This window comes from Cydia fagiglandana, chromosome 19 (genome assembly GCF_963556715.1).
Source record: "Cydia fagiglandana chromosome 19, ilCydFagi1.1, whole genome shotgun sequence".
In the NCBI taxonomy this organism is placed as follows: domain Eukaryota; kingdom Metazoa; phylum Arthropoda; class Insecta; order Lepidoptera; family Tortricidae; genus Cydia; species Cydia fagiglandana.
The window spans coordinates 11496288-11515649 of NC_085950.1; the positions used below are offsets into that span (position 1 = coordinate 11496288).

At 40.2% G+C, this 19362-nt stretch overlaps 1 protein-coding gene across 3 annotated transcripts in view; it reads left to right on the forward strand.

The window, feature by feature from the left end:
• LOC134673732 (long-chain fatty acid transport protein 1) overlaps positions 1 to 19182 on the forward strand; it is a 28791-nt gene extending 9609 nt beyond the window's left edge. Inside the window, exons 3-12 of one of the 3 annotated variants that reach the window (XM_063531741.1) lie at positions 9992 to 10142; positions 13505 to 13742; positions 14029 to 14272; positions 14779 to 14980; positions 15174 to 15366; positions 15707 to 15785; positions 16351 to 16424; positions 16700 to 16895; positions 17454 to 17544; positions 17815 to 19182. In XM_063531741.1, coding sequence (XP_063387811.1) covers positions 9992 to 10142; positions 13505 to 13742; positions 14029 to 14272; positions 14779 to 14980; positions 15174 to 15366; positions 15707 to 15785; positions 16351 to 16424; positions 16700 to 16895; positions 17454 to 17544; positions 17815 to 18126 — 1780 coding nt within the window. In that variant the 3' untranslated portion in view covers positions 18127 to 19182. Of the gene's footprint in view, positions 1 to 9991; positions 10143 to 10480; positions 10526 to 10553; positions 10658 to 13504; positions 13743 to 14028; positions 14273 to 14778; positions 14981 to 15173; positions 15367 to 15706; positions 15786 to 16350; positions 16425 to 16699; positions 16896 to 17453; positions 17545 to 17814 lie in introns of those variants that run through there. The other 2 variants (XM_063531743.1, XM_063531742.1) reach the window with 2 other exon arrangements.
• The last annotated feature ends 180 nt before the right edge of the window (positions 19183 to 19362 follow it).

Consider the following 19362-nt stretch of genomic DNA (forward strand, 5'->3'; position numbering starts at 1 on the left):
CTCCACAGAAGTAAGCGTACAGTTTTTATCAGGCTCTTTAATTGTTAATAATTATTGAATTATCTAATGTAGCACGGTCAATACATATAATTTACTTCAAATTATTACCGCTAAAAGTGCCGGATTTGGAACCACAAGCTTACTTCTGCGAAGTTCTTTCTAATGCTAAAAAAACGAACATAGAAATGCGATATTCACACGAAGCCAAGCTATGCCGTGACGGTTCTAATTAAAGTAATCAGCGAGATGCTATTTAGTTCACATTTGCAATTTATACAATGAATACAGGGTCAATTAAATACAGTCAGCTGCCAAGATACTCTATTATTATTATTTATTTCCAAATATGCAAGTTTACAGTTCTAAACCAAAGCACTTACATACTAGATACAATATCACTTCATAAAATTAAATTACATTATATTATTAATACATGAATGTCAAACTATAATCTTATTTCAAAAAATATATACAGCCATATTATTAAATTACATTATAAATAATTCATTATATGTATTACCCCAGTCAAGGAATTCGATTTGTTTGCCATTCGTGCCTGTTATGTCACAGTGGATAATTAGAACCACGCCCCCCCCCCCCCCCTGTCCCCCTAAAGTAGGTACTTATCAATTTGAGTAGGTACCGAAAAATGGGGTGAGTAGGGCACGAGAGCAGTTGGGTTATGAATAGGTTGAGGAGGCTGCGGATGGTAGGGGGGTGAGATGGTATTTTTAGACCAGAGTTATTGTTACATACTTTATTTTCTTGAGAAGTCAAACTATTGTAATATTGTCTGAATTCTAGCAATGGTCTCATCTCACTCAATTCCTGTCGATTACGGGGTGAGCTGGGATTTCCTACTATTTTGTGTTTATCGTTGAATCTATGAAATGAAACGACAGATTTTTATTGAAAAACTAAAGTTCATACTACCGGAACGCTTTTCAACACACCACTTACACTTTTTGCCACATACAAGAATAAATTATCATTGAGGTTTGAACTTCGGATTTGTCCCAACTCACCCCATTATTTCACCGCATTATACGGTAACTTTTTCTAGTACCACGTTACCATGGTTACGCCAAAACATTTTCAATAGCCACAGGAACAGAACACAAACACACACACTCACATTCATCATGCTAAAGGTACAGCCCGCGTAGCCAACATGCCAATCGCTGATCGCGATCGAAACGCAACTAGCTGTCTTCTTCAGTCGGTCCCCAATACTGAGGATCGTGACATCATATCCTTCTGTTGAAGACCAGGTTCCTCCATAGGGTTCTATTCCCCGCCATGCGCATGGCCTCGTGCAGTTTTAATTGCATAGGTGCCGTAATTTGAGCACCCCATCTAGCAGGAGGAGGGCCCTGAGGTCTCGTGCCTTCAACTGTGCCCGTCATTATTACTCTTTCCAGGCTATCCGGAGAGCGACGTGAGAGGTGTCCGAAGTATGAAAGCATTTGGTCCTGGCATATCGTTGACAACCGGCGTTTTATGCGTAGCTCCTCCAATATGGACTGATTGGTACGCATTGCCGTCCACGGAATTCGTAAAAGTCGGCGCCAACACCACATCTCAAACGCGTTTATACGCTTTATCATATTGGCTCATAACTAGCTGTCACTGTCGCACTAATGTGGAAGAGTGAGAGAGACACAATGCGTTTCGTTGTCGAAGCGATAGCGATTGACACCTTGGCTAGGGCGGCAGGACGTGATTACCTAGTTTAATACCGCAAGGTGTCACGCGACTCGTACGATACAATTCTCTGGACCTTGGCCTCTCCTGATTGCCTGGTGCCTAGGAGCGATTGGATGATAGCCCAGGTACCGAGCGGATGTTGTTTTGTCGGTATTAACACGTATATTTTATATACACTTTCAATGTTGAGTCACAGAACAAATAATAGTACCTAGAGAGAATAATAGTACCTTCTGTACCTAGAGAAGACTCACTCTCTAACAAAACGCGGCTGTTATGGCTCCTCTACACGATGCGCCAACGTCGGCCAATCCAAGGGACGCATTTATGCGTTAGAGGGAGCAAGTGATATTGCTATCTCATTCTACCGAATAGCTGCGTCCCTTGGATTGGCCGACGTTGGCGCATCGTGTAGAGGAGCCATTACGATCAGCACAGATATGGCCGCTAGGTGGCGACAGCGCCACGCGCAGCTTATGGCAAACCCCAAAATTGGTGTCGAACGGATGCACTTTTAGCTACCTACCTGTAGCAAAGCGACGAAATCGCGGAGTGAGCCACGCCTGGTTGAGTTTAAAAAAATATTCTAGCAGAGTGAGGCGGTAAACTTGGGTACTTTCCTCGTTTATATGTTCCAAGTTTATTTTGTTAGATATCTTGAGTGTTTTTCATCGAATATTTATGACATTCGGCAGGAACGTAGTCTAAAAATACAAGTTCGTTAAGTTAAATATGAAAAAGGTTAAAGAAATTAAATGAAGGAAGCCAATTCCAAATCGAAACTAGTTTTTCTAAAACTGTTCCGGCGTTTTTTTTTTAATGTGCATCATCAGTTTCTATTCCCTACTTCTAGTAACCAATCGCTAGGTTCTAGATTTTAAGTAAATTTCAATTAGTAGAGTAAGCAACCGTGTCAACAACACATTCTGCTACTGAAAGTGTGGTTTTACGAGTGTGTTTTCAGTCGCACATTCATTATTACTTTTGCCAACACGACTTCACTACTACGCATGATAGCTATGAATTGAATTTCCTACTTATATTAAACAGGTTACTATCAAAAACTAGTTTTTAGGGTTCCGTACCCAAAGGGTAAAAACGGGAATCTAATACTGAGACTCCACAGTCCGTCTGTCTGTCGCCACGCTGTATCTCATGAACCGTGATAGACAGTTGAAATTTTCACAGATGACGTATTTCTGTTGCCGCTATACAAATACTAAAAAGTACGGAACCCTCGGTGGGCGAGTTCGACTCGCACTTGTCCGGTTTTTGATACACTCGTCTTATTGCAGACTGCGTCTGCGCTGCGCGGAATGATGATAATGATGATTGATGAAAACTATTCTATGTCCATTCCCGGGCCTCAAACTATCTCCATACCAAATTACATCTAAATCGGTTCAGCGGTTTAAGCATAAAGTGGTAGGAGATAAACAGACTGAGTTACCTTTCGCGTTTATAATAGGTACTTACTTATTAGTAGGTATTAGTAAGTATAATATATACGCAGTGAAACTAAAAAAAGGATATCTTAAACCAGTTTTACTTCGTATTTTATTGCTCAAGAATACGACAAGTAAACAATTGAATGAGTTTCCTTATAGCTGCAACGGCTATGGTGGCGACACAAAAATAGACAAAATAAACGTAGAGACTTAGATATTTGACCTTTAATGTAGATACTTATTGTAATTCCCTCATTTATAAGCTCTCTGGTAGGTTTTCATTCGCAGCTGCATAATTTAGACGCATATATGTCCTGTCTATACATGTCAATTATATTATAGTGCACAATCGTAGATTATACCACAAGGGCATAAAATTAACCCATTTCATCCGGCGTAATTTATCGGTCCGAGAGTAAACTAGGGCTGATCGATATAGGTCGAGGGTAAAATTGGCATATATATCCCCGGGTTAAGTGTAATCTACTTTTCACTTTAAGTGCAAGAAAAAATATAGAGAAATAATTACTTACCAAATATTTAAAATAAAACGTTAATTTATTTTTACTTTTTGCACTAGAGCATAAAAACGAACTTTATATGTAACTTTACGAACATGAGAAGAGAAGTATGCAAGATCTTATGGCTCTACAAATACCATTCTCAGATAAAATAAATATACGGAAAATATACAGAACCAACAAACATGTTTAACCCTAAACTTGGCAGGATTTTTTTTGCTAGAATTTTGTGTTTTTTTCTTGAAAAAAGGGATACTAAGGGTTGACTTAAGGGTACAAAAATAATAAAAATAATTTGGCCAAGTCCGAGATAGCTCGAGGCATTTAGTGTTCCGTACGGCTACCATCAGTTTGGCATTGACATAAACGATATCGTGAACGTAATTTACTTCCTATAGGTATATCTCTTTCGCACTAATATGTCAGTACGAGCGAGATGCATAGAAAGTAAATTACGTTCACGCCCACGGTAGCGTTTATGTCAATGCCAAACTGATGGTAGCCGTACCGCTCGCATCGTTACATTTTACAGGGGTTGTTTGCCTGTTTTTAGGATACCGTATTCAACTACACACACAGAACAATAGTACAAAGTGTCTAAGTGCGAAGGCCGAAGGCCGAGCTTTAGCAAAATGTCATCGCTTTAGCACAGAGCAATAGTACAAGTGTCTAAATATGAAGGCCAAAGGCCGACCTCCGCGTAGCCCGAAGGCCCGAAGCGTCCAGGATGTCAGTGCTTTAACGCAGAACAATAGTACAAGTGTCTAAAAGCGGAAGCCGAAGGCCGAGCTCCGCGTAGGGCCGAAGGCCCGAAGCGTCCAGGATGGTAGTACTTAAACACAGAACAATAGTATAAGTATCTAAATGCGAAGGCCGAAGGCCGAGCTCCGCGTAGGGCCGAAGGCCCGAAGCGTCCAGGCTGTCAGTTCTGTGTTTAACCACTGACATCTTGCAGGCTTCGGGCCTTCGGCCCTACGCGGAGCTCGGCCTCCGGCCTTCGCATTTAGACACTTGTATTAATTACCTGTGTTTAGAACTGACCTCCTGGATGCTTCGGGCTTTCAGCCCAATGCGACTTCAGCCTTTGGATCTTGCGACTTAGACACTTGTACTTAAAAATACTTGGAAAAGTTACGGGAGGCGCGCGTCTGTCGGACGCTTCGGATCTTCGAATCGCTCCTTCGGCCTTTGCATTTAGTTAGATTCTTGTACTATTGCTTTGTGTTTGAATACCGAAGTCGAGCATCTCGCGAATGCTTGATGTATTATAATAATTTAGAGTAAGGCCAAGCGCGCACCACGATTTTTTGTCCTGCGATAATTTTGTCGCAGAAATGCAACGTATGTGTTTATATGTTAGTGCGCGCATATGCGACAAAAAAATCGCAGCGATTTTAAAATTGTGATTTGTCACATTTTTCCGCGATTGTCGCAAAGTGATTGCAGCATGCGGAGTTGTATGGCCCCGCGCGCACTATGATAATAAAATCGCACCCCGGCCGGACCTCAGTCGGCATTTCGCTCTCCAAACCCCAACATCTCGGCACCTGCATCTCCAATGGAGTCTCAAAATGAGACGCTAGATGTTGACCATTTAATTATGGAAATAGACGGGGATCACCTTTGTGTTATAAATGCTCAAAGTCATACAGCAACGCATCACGTTTCATGACAAGCGACTGGTACGAAATCCATGTTGAGAATGAACAAATCGTCGACTTTTTCATCGCAGTGCGCGCAGTGAATTTTCTGCGATATACTTAGGGTCTCCCCTGATATATCGACGCGCATTCGGCAAAAGCCGATAGGAAAAAGCTTTATGTCCACGCAATAAGAGCGAAAAAGCCGTCGACGCGTCGGCAGGCGCCGGCCGATGCGAGCCGAGCCGAACGACGACTTTTTCGCTCTTATTGCGTGGACATAAAGCTTTTTCCTATCGGCTTTTGCCGAATGCGCGTCGATATATCAGGGGAGACCCTTAAACTAATAACGCATAGACAAATAGTCCCCATACGGCTAACCTGCCAAAAGTTAAGCCGAAACACGATCGATGTGTGCGTGGAACGCTCGTGTTTTACGCTCAGCAAACACACACATATATACAAAATATGTCGCCAGTATTCATTTACTTCTCTCAAAGTAGAGGAATTTTAACAACATCCACACTTGGTTATTAATAATTTGGAAGTGTGTAGATTCGGTTTTGTAGCAAAAGCTTTTTGTTTATTTCGGGATTTGTTGCATTTCTGTACTTTGTGAAATAAGGATTAAATAAATAGCTGATAAGTTTTTACTATTTTTATTTATTTAACAAATGTGCTTAAAATAATAAGAATAAATTTAAATAGGACAGAGCATATTCGACTGTGTTTAGTCCATTTCCAATGTTTCCATATTGCGTCATTCCGATCAGTCAGAAAACTGAAACGAACATGACACAAAATAAAAATAAGAAAAAAGTAAATACTTACCTAAATAATTAGCTTAATTATAATTTTCTATAATTATACAATGAAATTTAATTGAGCGTATTTATTTTAGAATGTAGACGCCATGTCCCATTTGGAGGAAAAAATATTCACTACACTGGCAACATTTAGAAGAAATGGCGGCTGACGAAAATTTGGATTTTTGTATTTACGATTATGTAAAAATATCACATTAATCTCGATACTTACGCGTGAAATGCAATATCAGGCGGTTTGTTTTTATTATATGATGTGTTGTGACACCCATTCACTGTACAAACAACCATCTTTCCTGTAGTTTTTGAATTTTAAACGGGAGGTGTACACATACCGATTTGACTTTGAGTACTGCGAGGGCCGTTCGAATACGATGATACGAGTGTGACGTGACACGTGACGTCGCACTTGAAATGGCTTCACTGGGGGTGTACGAACTAGGAATCTACGCCTTATAAATCTATGGCGATATATTACAGCGCGATTCTAAAATCGTGTCGCAAAAATTAATATCGTGGTGCGCGCTTGGCCTATAATACCTACCTTAAATGTATACTCCTTCAATTTGAATTTAGAACTCATTATTATATTTTATTTGATTTTGTTTCTAGTTCTATGCCATATATATACACTTTAATATTATTTAGAACTGCTAAAAAACAAGATCGGCTTACTTTAAATATTTCGTCAATTTTACCTTTGTTTCTAAAAACTGTGATATTTAACTGTCATATACGTACTATTAATGCCTTCCAAAATTATTTTCTCGTAACAGGACTGAGGGGCTACCGCGAAAACCGAAATTCGCAATTTGCGGGGATCTTTCTCTTTTACTCCAATGAAGGCGTAATTAGAGTGACAGAGAAAAATGCTCGCAATTTGCGAACTTCTATTTTCGCGGTTATAGCCCTGAATCTTGTTGCTCACCGATCCGTTCAAAAATATACATAAGTACTGAATATAATTAATAGTTATTATAATTATACAATTGATACAGAAATGTAATGGTACTTAATGAAAAGGAATATTGTGTATATTGTTTCGACGAATCAGATACTCTCAATAAAATCTATACATGAGGCCAAAGCTGTTCATAAATATTAAATGACTTTATTATCTCTATACGCCTTACTAACTCTATGTGTCCTATTGTGGAAAAAAAAACACAACGACAGTCAAGAACGGAATTCTTAATTTGAATTTTTCAGATTCGTGAGATGCCTAGTCCATTGGTTGGAAAGCCCGTGCGAAATTGAAACTTATTTGCAATATAATAAGGTCGTATTTTGTAGATCTCTCTCATACTTATAGTAGGCTATTGAGATAAAATTAAATATCCCACAAAAATAAGCAAGCAGAATTAAACTTTGTGTCAAAGACATAAGTCATAAATTTCAATGCCAAAGTTTTAACTAAGGATGTTTCTCGCCTAATATGAATTGACCAGTGTAAGCATCAGTTAGCTAGCCCTAAGCAACCAAAGGTCAAGCTGCAGTTGAAAAACTAATAAAGATAAAGTTAAGCTGATAATTTTCCCGCCGTCTCCATGCTTCTTTAAGTTGGGTATTGACTGGTCAGGTGCCTGTTAGCTATAGATTTCGCGAAAATCGCCAGGACAGAGGTGAAAATTTTTGTATGAAAACTTGCAACTTTAAATGCATTTTTTGACGAAACTATTGCAGTCTAAAATGAAGTCAAAATCAGTCCATCGACTCAATTTTTTGCAAGCTTTCTAATGGTACCCCACACGATTCTTACAAATGAAAAAAATTTCAGCCTACCCCTCTCAACCCCCTAAATTTCCCCCTTTAATAAGAAATAAGCAGTTTTGACTTATTTACAATATGAGTGGTGGTAATTGCTATAACTGTTCCAAATTTTAGGTATCTATGTCAAACGGTCTCTGAGAAAAACGTATTTAACTGATTTGCAAGACCGAAGTGATCCCATAAGTGTTCCGTAAACAAAGTTTTGTACGGAACACTAAAAATCGATGTATTTTAGTTTTTTATTTATACAACGTATCTTTAAATGCACACTGCCAAGGATTCACAAATTAACATTAAATTAGGTATGTATCCTAGGAGAGACACTGCCAGGTTTACTGTGAGGTGAGTTATGTATCTTTAAAGATTCATTGCCAGGTTGAGGTTGCAGAATATTTACTGTCTTACTAAGAAATTATTAGGATTTTAGGACAAATTACGATACTCTATTTATTAAAAGTATTTAACTATATCATTCAAGTGCCACAGGTATTACAGATAAGGCTACAACAACAAAAAAGAGCTCGCAATCTGATTGCTCTTGTTCCTCAACCCGGGGTCAGGTCAGAAATAGATTAGTAGTTGCCTCCATCTTCTCTAGAGCACCTATATCTGTTATCAGACAGCGATCATGGTACAACAGATAGCGATCCCAGCCCAGCGACCACTGCTATCCATGTCCAGCATGCCATCAATCACCATCGCCAAATCAGGTAACATTGCTAGTACATCTTCAGAGTGAGTCTCCAACTACGAGACGATCAGTAAGCCTGTCTGAACTCTAAACCTGCCACAACACCATCCCATAATCATATATCATCGCCATTTTCAGGTTTATCATTCTACTCTGCAGCTTCAGTGCTCCTTCCCCTGCAACAGCTACCTACATTTTATTTGGCTTATTTTTTTACACATTATCTGTGACTACTGGCCTTTAGAAAACTTCTACTTAATTTTGACTAGCCCAACTCCCGTAAATCGCTACATTTCCAATATAGTGTGAGAGGTTTTGATCGGACTGGCTTCTTTTTAGTCACAATTTTTTTTTTTATCGAGTAGCTACTGCAAGCATTGAAGCTAAAGAGTAGGATGTAAGATTGATTCGAGTAGCTACTGCAAGCATTGAAGCTAAAGAGTAGGATGTAAGATTGATAAACCTGAAAATAGCGATGGTATAGGATTATGGGATGATGTCGGAGCATTCGAATTTGCTTGTTCAGAGAGATTTGCTGTTTGTCTTGTAGTTGGAGACTCATTCTGAATGTACTAGCAATGTTACCTGATTTGGCGATGGTGGTGGTGGCATGCTGGTCATGGCTAGCAGTGGTCACTGGGATGAGGTCGCTATCTGTTGTTTCATGATCGCTGTCTGATGACAAGTCTAGGTTCTCTAGGTAAGATGGTAAAAATGGAGGCAACTGCTGCTGTCTATTTCTGATCTGACTCCGAGTTGAGGAATAAGAGGAACCCGATAGCGAGCTCTATTTCGTTGCTGTAGCCTTATCTGTAATATTTATGACACTTGAAGGATGTAGTTAAATACTTTTAATAATAGAATGTCGTAATTTGTCCTAAAATCTCAATAATTTCTTAGAATGACAATGAATATTCTGGAACCTTAACCTGGCAATGTATCTTTAAAGATACATTTAAAAAAGCATGTTGTTAGTAGAGAAGCCGGCGGTGTGCATTTGTAAATACATAAGATAAAACGAGTTCATGCTATCTATAACAACAATGCAATGACTAATAAAAATACGTTATTGTATAGAATATATATTCACTTTTTATGTAACAATCATAAATAGACCCAAATCTAAAAGGAAATCACTAAAAAGTACCACTTTTCCCATACGATGCGTAGACGCAGCTTCGACGCCTGACATTTTGCGTGCTACATTCAAAATTAGATATGCCAGCGACATAAAACATTTTTTTACCAATTAAGTATAGTATCAAGTGGAAAAATATGCGTCAAAAAATAATATGAAGCTGTTTACTTTTTGCGTAGATTTTTAAAAAGTGTAACGTGCATAAGAATGCACACTGCCAAGTTTAGGGTTAAGAAAATGTTCTATTTCCAGAGGCCTCCGAGTCCTCCTGGTCACTATGTTCAAGATCTGGATGTGGGAGAAGAAAGGCATGACGGTGGTGAAGCGTTGGGCCGAGGTGGCCCGTCAGGATCCTGACAAGAAGGCATTCGTCATGGGTGACCGTCATCTCACATTCCGGCAGGTTAGACACTGTTTATAGCACGGATCCAAGTTAAGACGCATGACAGTGGTATAGCGATTGGCCAAGGTGGCTCGACAGGATCCTGACAAGAAGGCATTCGTCATCTCACATTCCGGCAGGTTACACACTGTTCATATCACGGATTCAAGATAAGACGCATGACAGTGGTGTAGCGTTGGGCCGAGGTGGCTCGTCAGGATCCTGACAAGAAGGCATTTGTTATGGGTGACCATCATCTCACATTCCGGCAGGTTAGACACTGTTTATATCAAGGATCCTAGATAAGACGCATGACAGTTGTGTAGCGATGGGCCAAGGTGGCTCGACAGGATCCTGAGAAGAAGGCATTCGTCATGAGTGACCGTCATCTCACATTCCGGCAGGTTAGACACTGTTTATATCACGGATCCAAGATAAGACGCATGACAGTGGTGTAGCGTTGGGCCGAGGTGGCTCGTCAGGATCCTGACAAGAAGGCATTTGTTATGGGTGACCGTCATCTCACATTCCGGCAGGTTAGACACTGTTTATATCAAGGATCCTAGATAAGACGCATGACAGTTGTGTAGCGATGGGCCAAGGTGGCTCGACAGGATCCTGACAAGAAGGCATTCGTCACATGGGCGACCGTCATCTGACATTCCGATAGGTTAGACATTATGTAAGGTATGAATCTGGAAGAATAGACAAGCATTAGGGTGATGTTACGTTGGGCGGAGATGACTCAGCAGGCACCTGACAAATTTTTATAAACTTAAAACACAAAATATAAATGCGTATTTTTTTGTATTTCTTTAAATTCTTCTTAAATAAAGTATTTAAATAAAAAAAACACGATATTGCAGCCATTTCTTGCAGTCGTCATTTCAATATCATTATATAACAAATAATTTTTAAGAAAAAAAAACCGACTTCTATGGGGCCCGGTGAAAGATTATGGTAGATGGTGCACTATGTAGAAAAGGAGGTAAAACCAGTACCTACTTTCTAGAGCATTTCGTTTCCGTAAGGGTCGTAGTTATCTAGCCTAACCTAACCCACTTCTCTGATAGCAGTTCGGTTCTGTGAGGATCGCAGTTCGAACCTAATCAAACCCACTTTTCTAGTAGCATTTCGTTTCTGTAAGACTCGCAGTTCTAACCAAACCTAACCCACTTTTGTTCGGTTCTGTGAGGATCGCAGTTCAAACCTAACCTAACCCACTTAACGGCGCATGCGGTGCGGTGTACGGGAGTTTGAGCGGGAGGGGTTTGGCATCATCATACCCACATTTTATGATAGGTAATCATAGTGGTTTATTTAGTTTAGGTATCATAGTGGTTTTCCGGGTCAAGGTCCGGGTCTCTGAGTCAGAGTTCGGGTCCGAGTCCCGGTCCAAGTCCGGGTCTGGGTCCGAGTCCGGGTCCGAGTCCGGGTCCGGGTCCGAGTCCGAGTCCGGGTCCGAGTCCGGGTCCGAGTCCGGGTCGGAGTCCGAGTCCGAGTCCGGGTCCGAACCGGATCCGGGTATGAGTCCGGGTCCCAGTCCAAGTCAAAATCGAAATTCGAAATCACCAAACATGTACTATGCGTCGTTGAAGAGTTCTGTTCTGATCATCATCAGCAGTTCCACTTCATCAAATGCGACAGTTTTTAATGTAAATGCTTGATTTTATGATGAAAATACAAAAAAATCTATACGTATGCCTTTAAGATTTGAGGAGTTCCCTCGATTCCTTATGGATCCCATCATCAGAACTCGAGCTTGACAGAAATGTGGCTTAAAAACTAAACTTGCTTAACAAACATAACGAAGAGGAAAAATCGCCAAACGTGAACTATACGTCGTTGAAGAGTTCCGTTCTGATCATCATCAGCAGTTCCACTTCATCAAATGCGACAGTTTTTAATGAAAATGCTTGATTTTCTGATGAAAATACAAAAATTTATACGCATGCCTTTAAAATTTGAGGAGTTCCCTCGATTTCTCATGGATCCCATCATCAGAACTCAAGCTTGATAAAATTGTGGCTTAAAAACTAAACTTGCTTAACAAACATAACGAAGAGGACAAGTCGCCAAACGTGAACTATACGTCGTTGAAGAGTTCCGTTCTGATCATCATCAGCAGTTCCACTTCATCAAATGCGACAGTTTTTAATGAAAATGCTTGATTTTCTGATGAAAATACAAAAATTTATACGCATGCCTTTAAAATTTGAGGAGTTCCCTCGATTTCTCATGGATCCCATCATCAGAACTGGATTTTGACAAAAACGGGACCAATCTGTATGCATATACATACAATCAAAAAAATATTTTTCAAAATCGGTCCAGTACTGACGGAGATATGGAGTAACAAACATAAAAAATAAAAAATAAATAAAAAAAATTAAAAAAAATAAAAATAAAAATAAAAAACATACAACCGAATTGATAACCTCCTCCTTTGGGATTTGGAAGTCGGTTAAAAAACACAATGTGGTGTCATGGTTATGGAAATTGTTGTCTAGGCGCCTGGTAAGAAATTGTATGTAGGTACTTCATTATGTATGACCATCAACTTTGTGCGTAATTATAATGGTCGTTCACCTAATACGGCTGCCGAATTCAAAGCATAAGATTGCCAGGCAACCAGTGTTGTGTGCAGTCTGAGCCAACCAATACCTATTGGTAGCTGAGCTGATAAGTCACATAAACATCTAAATCATCTGATCGTGACTGATCAGCTCTGGGGTAAATGAAGGCTTCGTTGGGTACCTAACTGTTAAAACGTAAATTCTGTCTTAGTACATTGCCACCTCAGTTCATAGATCCTCATAATATAATATAATAATATGTCATTTACACAATGAGGGTCCAAGACCTGGGGACCGATTTTTGAATTTCGATCGCTCGATTTCGTCACTCGAAAATCGGTGGAAAATGGCGAAATTCTAAGTTTAGAAATACGAGCGATCAAAATTTGGAATCTATTGGTATTGACCACTCGATTTCAATTCTATTAGTAGAATTTAAATGCCTAGTAGTGGAGATATTATTTTTTGAAATACACGAAATCGAGTGGTCGAAATTCAAAAATCGGCCCCCTGGTTGTAAAATAAGGAAGGTTTGTACATTTTATTAGTTACCTATCTGTTACTTAGGGTCAGATCAAAATAACTCTGCATGGCATTTACTATGGCAAAGTGTGGCAATATCATTATATATTTTTATAATGAAACTATGATGTTTATAATGATACTCGACTTTGTTCTATTCAAATAGACGGACTCTATTCTAGCTTTCTTCTACCTCCAAGCATCAAATCTTAAAACCTCGTCTGAATCTTGGCACACGGCACTACTATCTAGACTTTTCTATCAAACTTTCTCCCTTAATTCCAGGGAGAAGAATTCAGCAACCGCATCGCCTGGTACTTCAAACGCCAGGGCTTCAAAAGCGGCGAGGTCATCGCGCTCTTTATGGAGACCCAGCCGGAATACGTCTTCATCTGGCTAGGTCTAGCCAAGCTCCAGGTTACCACGGCCCTGGTTAATACGAACCTTAGAGGCGCTCAGTTGACGCATTGTCTGAAGATCGCTGGGTGTAAGGCGTTGGTGTTTGGGGATGAGCTGGCGGATGGTGAGTTGGTTATGCTTTCCTAGTACCTTCATAATGTCGTATGACTTTGCTAGAACTCAAGAGAGCGTTTCTCTACTTACTATCCTTTTTAACCGACTTGAGTCTTCTTGTACTTAGTTGGATCAGTAGTATAAAAAAAATAGTTTTAATTTTAATGTAGTAGCTTTAATAATAATTGGTCTTTCGCTTAGACCCCCACGTCACAGGCTAATCCTAGTATGGGGATCACTGTACTGCCCCTTTGTAATATCAAGTTATGAAATAAATATTTCTTTAAAATTTCCAGGCGTCAAAGAAATCCGGAGCGAAATCCACGACATACCCCTTTTCCAGTTCAACTCTCCTGACCGTCCATTGGAGAAGCCAGCTACAATACTACAGGATGCCGCGCCTCTCGCGTCAGAGCTGACGGAGATGAGTGCAGCACCTTTTACTGAGGCGGGCACTGCCAGCCCGCGGGACACGCTCATGTATATTTATACTAGTGGGACTACTGGGTTTCCTAAGGCTGCTGTTATTACTAATATCAGGTGAGGTTTCAACTACCCTAGCTGCAATGCAATATTAAGATATAATTCTTTAAGATACTGCTCCTGCACATACCCCGTTTTAGCCGAATTTCTTGACAATCACCTGCTGCTGTTTGGTAAAGGAAAACATTGCAAAAACACGGGGAATTCCTATTTTCTCCCTTGGATTAGCAGATCAAATGGCAGTCATTTACTTAATATTCAGTACCGGCGCTAAATATTGGGATCAACCAAAAACAGTGCAAAGACTCTTTTAAGATCCAAAGTCTAAACCGTGAAAAATGTAGAAGTGCTAAGATGAGGTCCTACCCCTCCCATAAGTTGCTTGTACAATATTTACAATTACTAACATGTGGGACATCTTATTTAAAGTTGGACACTTTTTTTTCTCCTACTCTCCAACTCGAGATTCTGACTTGATGTATCATACGAAAATCCAAAAAAGGTGTTGTGTACCTGTGTACAACCAGTAGTTGTAATTAAAATGGCCCATGTAAACCTTCCAGGTATCTCCTAATCCCACTAGGAGTCCACACATCAGCACGGCTATCATCATCCGACGTCGTGTACGATCCTCTTCCACTGCACCACACGGCGGGCGGAGTCCTTGGTGCAGGGCAAGCGCTGGTGCTGGGCAGCACAGTGGTGCTTAGGAAGAAGTTCTCTGCTTCGAACTATTGGAAAGATGTCGCGAAACATGGATGCACTGTGAGTCGCCTTCTCTAACCAATTAAGTAACGCCTTAGAACCAAAATTGCTGACTCCTGTTTGGCCTGATAATCTATTTGGCAATCTGTAAGGGTTTTATCCCAATAAGACAGCCATGGGAAAATTTGAAATTAAAATTTGCTACTCAAAATATTAACGACTTTTACGATGAAACCTACTTACACAATTCCAGGCAGCCCAATACATCGGTGAGATATGCCGCTATCTGCTGGCAGTTCCACCTTCACCCAGCGACCGGGCGCACCGAGTGCGTGTGATCATGGGCAATGGACTAAGGCCGCAGATCTGGCAGGAGTTCGTCGAGCGCTTCGGCGTCGAGAGGGTGATGGAGTTCTACGGAGCGACAGAGGGGAATAGCAACTTGAGTGAGTATTAGTTGAAACTGGCTATATCGTGAGCAAATACACTAAGTTCGCAAATATATTATGAGGCATCCAAGAAGAACATAAATTTGAGTGAGTATACGTAGGAATTGGCAACGGGCTACGGGCTGAGGCTGTATATTTTGATAATTATAGAAAAGGCCAGACTGATCGTCTGGCAGAGTTATACGGGGCTATCGTGAAAATCACAAAATATTTCTCTACAAGCGATAATTTTAAAAGTCTAAATCGGCAACATTAGTTAAAGGCCGTCACCATTGGTTTATTACCCTGTAGGTTATTATTCAGATGTCCCTAAATGTGATTTTGTTATTTTTTGCAGTTAACTTGGATTCAAAAGTGGGAGCCATTGGTTTCTTGAGCCGGCTTGTATCATCAATTTATCCTCTTACTCTAGTCAAGTAAGTCAGTTTTTGAATTACTTCTTCTCATAACTATCATCGTTCAACTATATTTTTCCACCATAGAAGAAGCTTTTTAAAACTCTTCTTTACTTGATGTGACTCCGATGGCTCGGGCACGTGGTCCGTATGGGTGAAGATCGAGCGGTTTGGAGAGCGTACTCGGGCCGTCCGGATGGTCGACGACCGGTTGGGCGTCCTAGGTATCGCTGGTGCGATGAGGTCGTGAAAGATCTGAACGAACTCGGTGCCGTCGATTGGACAGAAAGCATGGCGTTCCTTAGTGTCAGAGGCCAAGATCCACTTCGGGTCGCTGCGCCACGGCAGTAAGTAAGTAAGTTTACTTGATGTATAGTAGGTCTGAAATACTACTGATAAGTCTCTCTCTCTCTTTGGTCGGTCCCTCATGTATGAGTATTGTGGTCAGTATCAGGGTTGATCGGTCCATCTTATTGGTCTGGTACGTCAAGTGTACTTAAATAAAAACAAGTTGCCCTCTTTTATTTGTAACGTTTGCTGGGATAGCTAGATTTCAATGTCTTTATGTTTAACATTTACGTTTCAGATGCGATGAAATTACCGGTGAAATACTAAGGAACAGTGACGGAAGATGTATAAGCTGTGGACCTCATGAACCTGGTAATTATGACAATAAGAAACCAGATTATATCATAGATAATACTGGAATATAAAAAAATATGAAGATCAAAATAAGTAACCGTTTGTCAGCTAGTTAGTTTCTCGGATAAATCACATTCAAAAGCAACGGCAGCAAGGTATATACGTGTACTGAAATTCTATACAAAATGAACACATTTTTAATGCTCTTCAGTGCTTTTTCTAGTCATCATTTTTAGGAAATTATTCTTTTTTAGCAAATCTTTGGCAGAAGTTTTATAAAATCTCTATTTTAGGTCTATTACTTGGCAAGATAGACGCGAAAAAAGCCATCCTCACATTCGCGGGCTACGCTGACAAGACTGCTTCAGACAAGAAGATGGTCCGCAATGTAAAGAAGGAGGGAGACTGCTACTTCAATACCGGAGATATCCTGGTTATGGACCACTTCGGGTACTTTTACTTTAAAGATAGGACTGGAGATACATTTAGGTAAGCTAAGTAACGGTGCGTTTCTGAAGACCGCTATTTGTAGACAATTAAGATCCGTAATACTAAAATTGACTTAACAGATTCCTTAAACTCAACTAACAGAACTACTCTGCTACTAAAAACTACGAGATCACAGATACAGCAATTTTTATTTATTTAATAAGAGATTTTACAACAAAATAAAAACACTTATAAATAAAAAAATTGCCCTAAGTCTTGGCCCGTAGGTAGGGTGTCCAGAAGGCTGGCCGCATTGCCCCGCTGGATAGCAATGTCAGCATTGCTATCAAAGGATCAGTCTTTTGGGCAAAATATTGGCCAGCCCTCTGGTTACCGGAGGCCTCCATGAGGCGCTTTGACAGCTCCTCATAGAGGTGACGCGCGCTAGGTCCCGTTCCCGTCAGATACAGCTCAATCTTATACCTACATACACTGGTTTATTGCATATCTATCATTATTTGATATATACCTATCGCCGTCTAGTTTAGGTACTATTATGCGTGTTACTTGGTCAATTTTTGCAAGAATTTTCCATTTTATTTATTTTATTAATTTAAGGTGGCGAGGCGAAAACGTGTCTACGGCAGAAGTGGAAGGAGTCATAAGCACGCTCGTTGGACTCAAGGATGCTATAGTTTATGGAGTTTCTGTAAGTTTCAAAATTGCCTTTGCCATATTAAACCAAGAAAAATGTACTTAAGAAACCTGCTATTTATTCTATAAAAACCGTATATAAGGGTGTAAATCTAAGATTTTTCATTTGCAAATGAACACTTGTAAGTGATGAAATAAAATAAATACCTACAGTCATCTTCTCTACTACTGCGTCAAAATTTTTGAGACAGTATTTTGAACTAACTTTTTATCCGACGGTACTTACATTGTAGATGGTTGTAGATTTACAACTTCAAAATTTCAGATTCCAAATGTAGAAGGCAAAGCGGGCATGGCGGCCATCGCAGACCCGGAGAAGAAACTCGACATCCCCTACCTCACCAAAGGTCTACAGTCTTCTCTCCCTGCGTACGCCAGGCCTCTTTTCCTCAGAGTCCTACCCGAGCCTCCACTCACTTCTACGTTCAAGCTGCGTAAGAAAGATTTAATAGAACAAGCATACACATTGGACCTTCATGAGGACCCTATGTATTTCCTAGACCAGAAGACAGGAGAGTATGTTCCGTTGACGAGGAAGTTGTATGATGACATTGTTAAAGGTGTTGTACGACTGTGATTCTTGCCATGTTGAGGGTTCGTGTTGAACTCTTATTCCTATTTAGTTTCTAAAATTGTTTTAAGAAGTATAAGAATAAAGAACGACTCACGTCAAAATGGTCCAGGTCGGGGCCGAGGCTTCCCACACTTCATAGATCACACATTATCCTCTAGCCGCCCATACGTCAAACCTTGCCAAGCAAAATTAAATTTTATTTTGTCAACACAAAGTTCAAATTAGAATGGAACAGGAGACCTTTTTATAGGTCTCTGGGCGGCTAGAGGTTATAGGAAACGAAGTGTCAAACGCCTCGGCCCGGACCTCGGCTGCTCTAGCGCGAGTCATCCTTAAGGGCGGGTTGCACAACACACAATCGATGAACTGATCTACTTTAAATATGGCGACGGTAACCGTCATTCTATAGCAAACTGTCAAAGTTTTCAAGCTTGCTGCAACCGATTCTAAGGTTACGTCACGTTCAGTGAATGCAATGTGAGCGAATGTAGATTTGGAGGAACGAATCTGGAGGACGAGAATCTATTCTGAGGGGATTTTCCCTAAGGAACATGACAATGAAGATATTTGGGGCAAATGCGCTTCCTTTAGAAATACAAATATCGTTATTAGGTATTGTAAGGTATATTCACACATACTTTGCTCAATTAGGGAAATCGCTTATTTGAATTAGTGAGTAAGGTTGCCAGAGCTCAACGAGGGTGTGGCATCGCGCATGTAACACCTATGGAATTGCAGGCATCCATAGGCTTCGAAGACTGCCTACCATCAGGCAGGCCGTATACTTGTTTGCCATTGACGTAGTATAAAACATTGCTTAATCGAGTAACCAACCGATAGTGACCCAAATTATCTTAAGGAGGCGCACTTGTTACAACTAGACAAATAATATTAGCAATTTAATTGTGAATACATTTTGTGATAAAAATGTGATAATTTATACCAAAATTTACTGTCATGACACAAATCAGCCATTATATTGAATCTAAGAAGTGAAATGAGGAGACCAATATTGTTATAGATCTAGATTTATGAAAATAAATAAATGTATATAGAGGACGTCAGTGCATTGTTTTTTTAGCAGTTAATATCTATTATACTTTGTATTACTAGGGATTTACGTACGTATATATTATGTGTCCGTCGGATCCAAATGGCAGATGTGAGATAAGGTCAATGTGGATATTTCCGTCATAGAGGCTAGTCCGTCCACTAGCGTTTTAGTCGAACAACATTGAT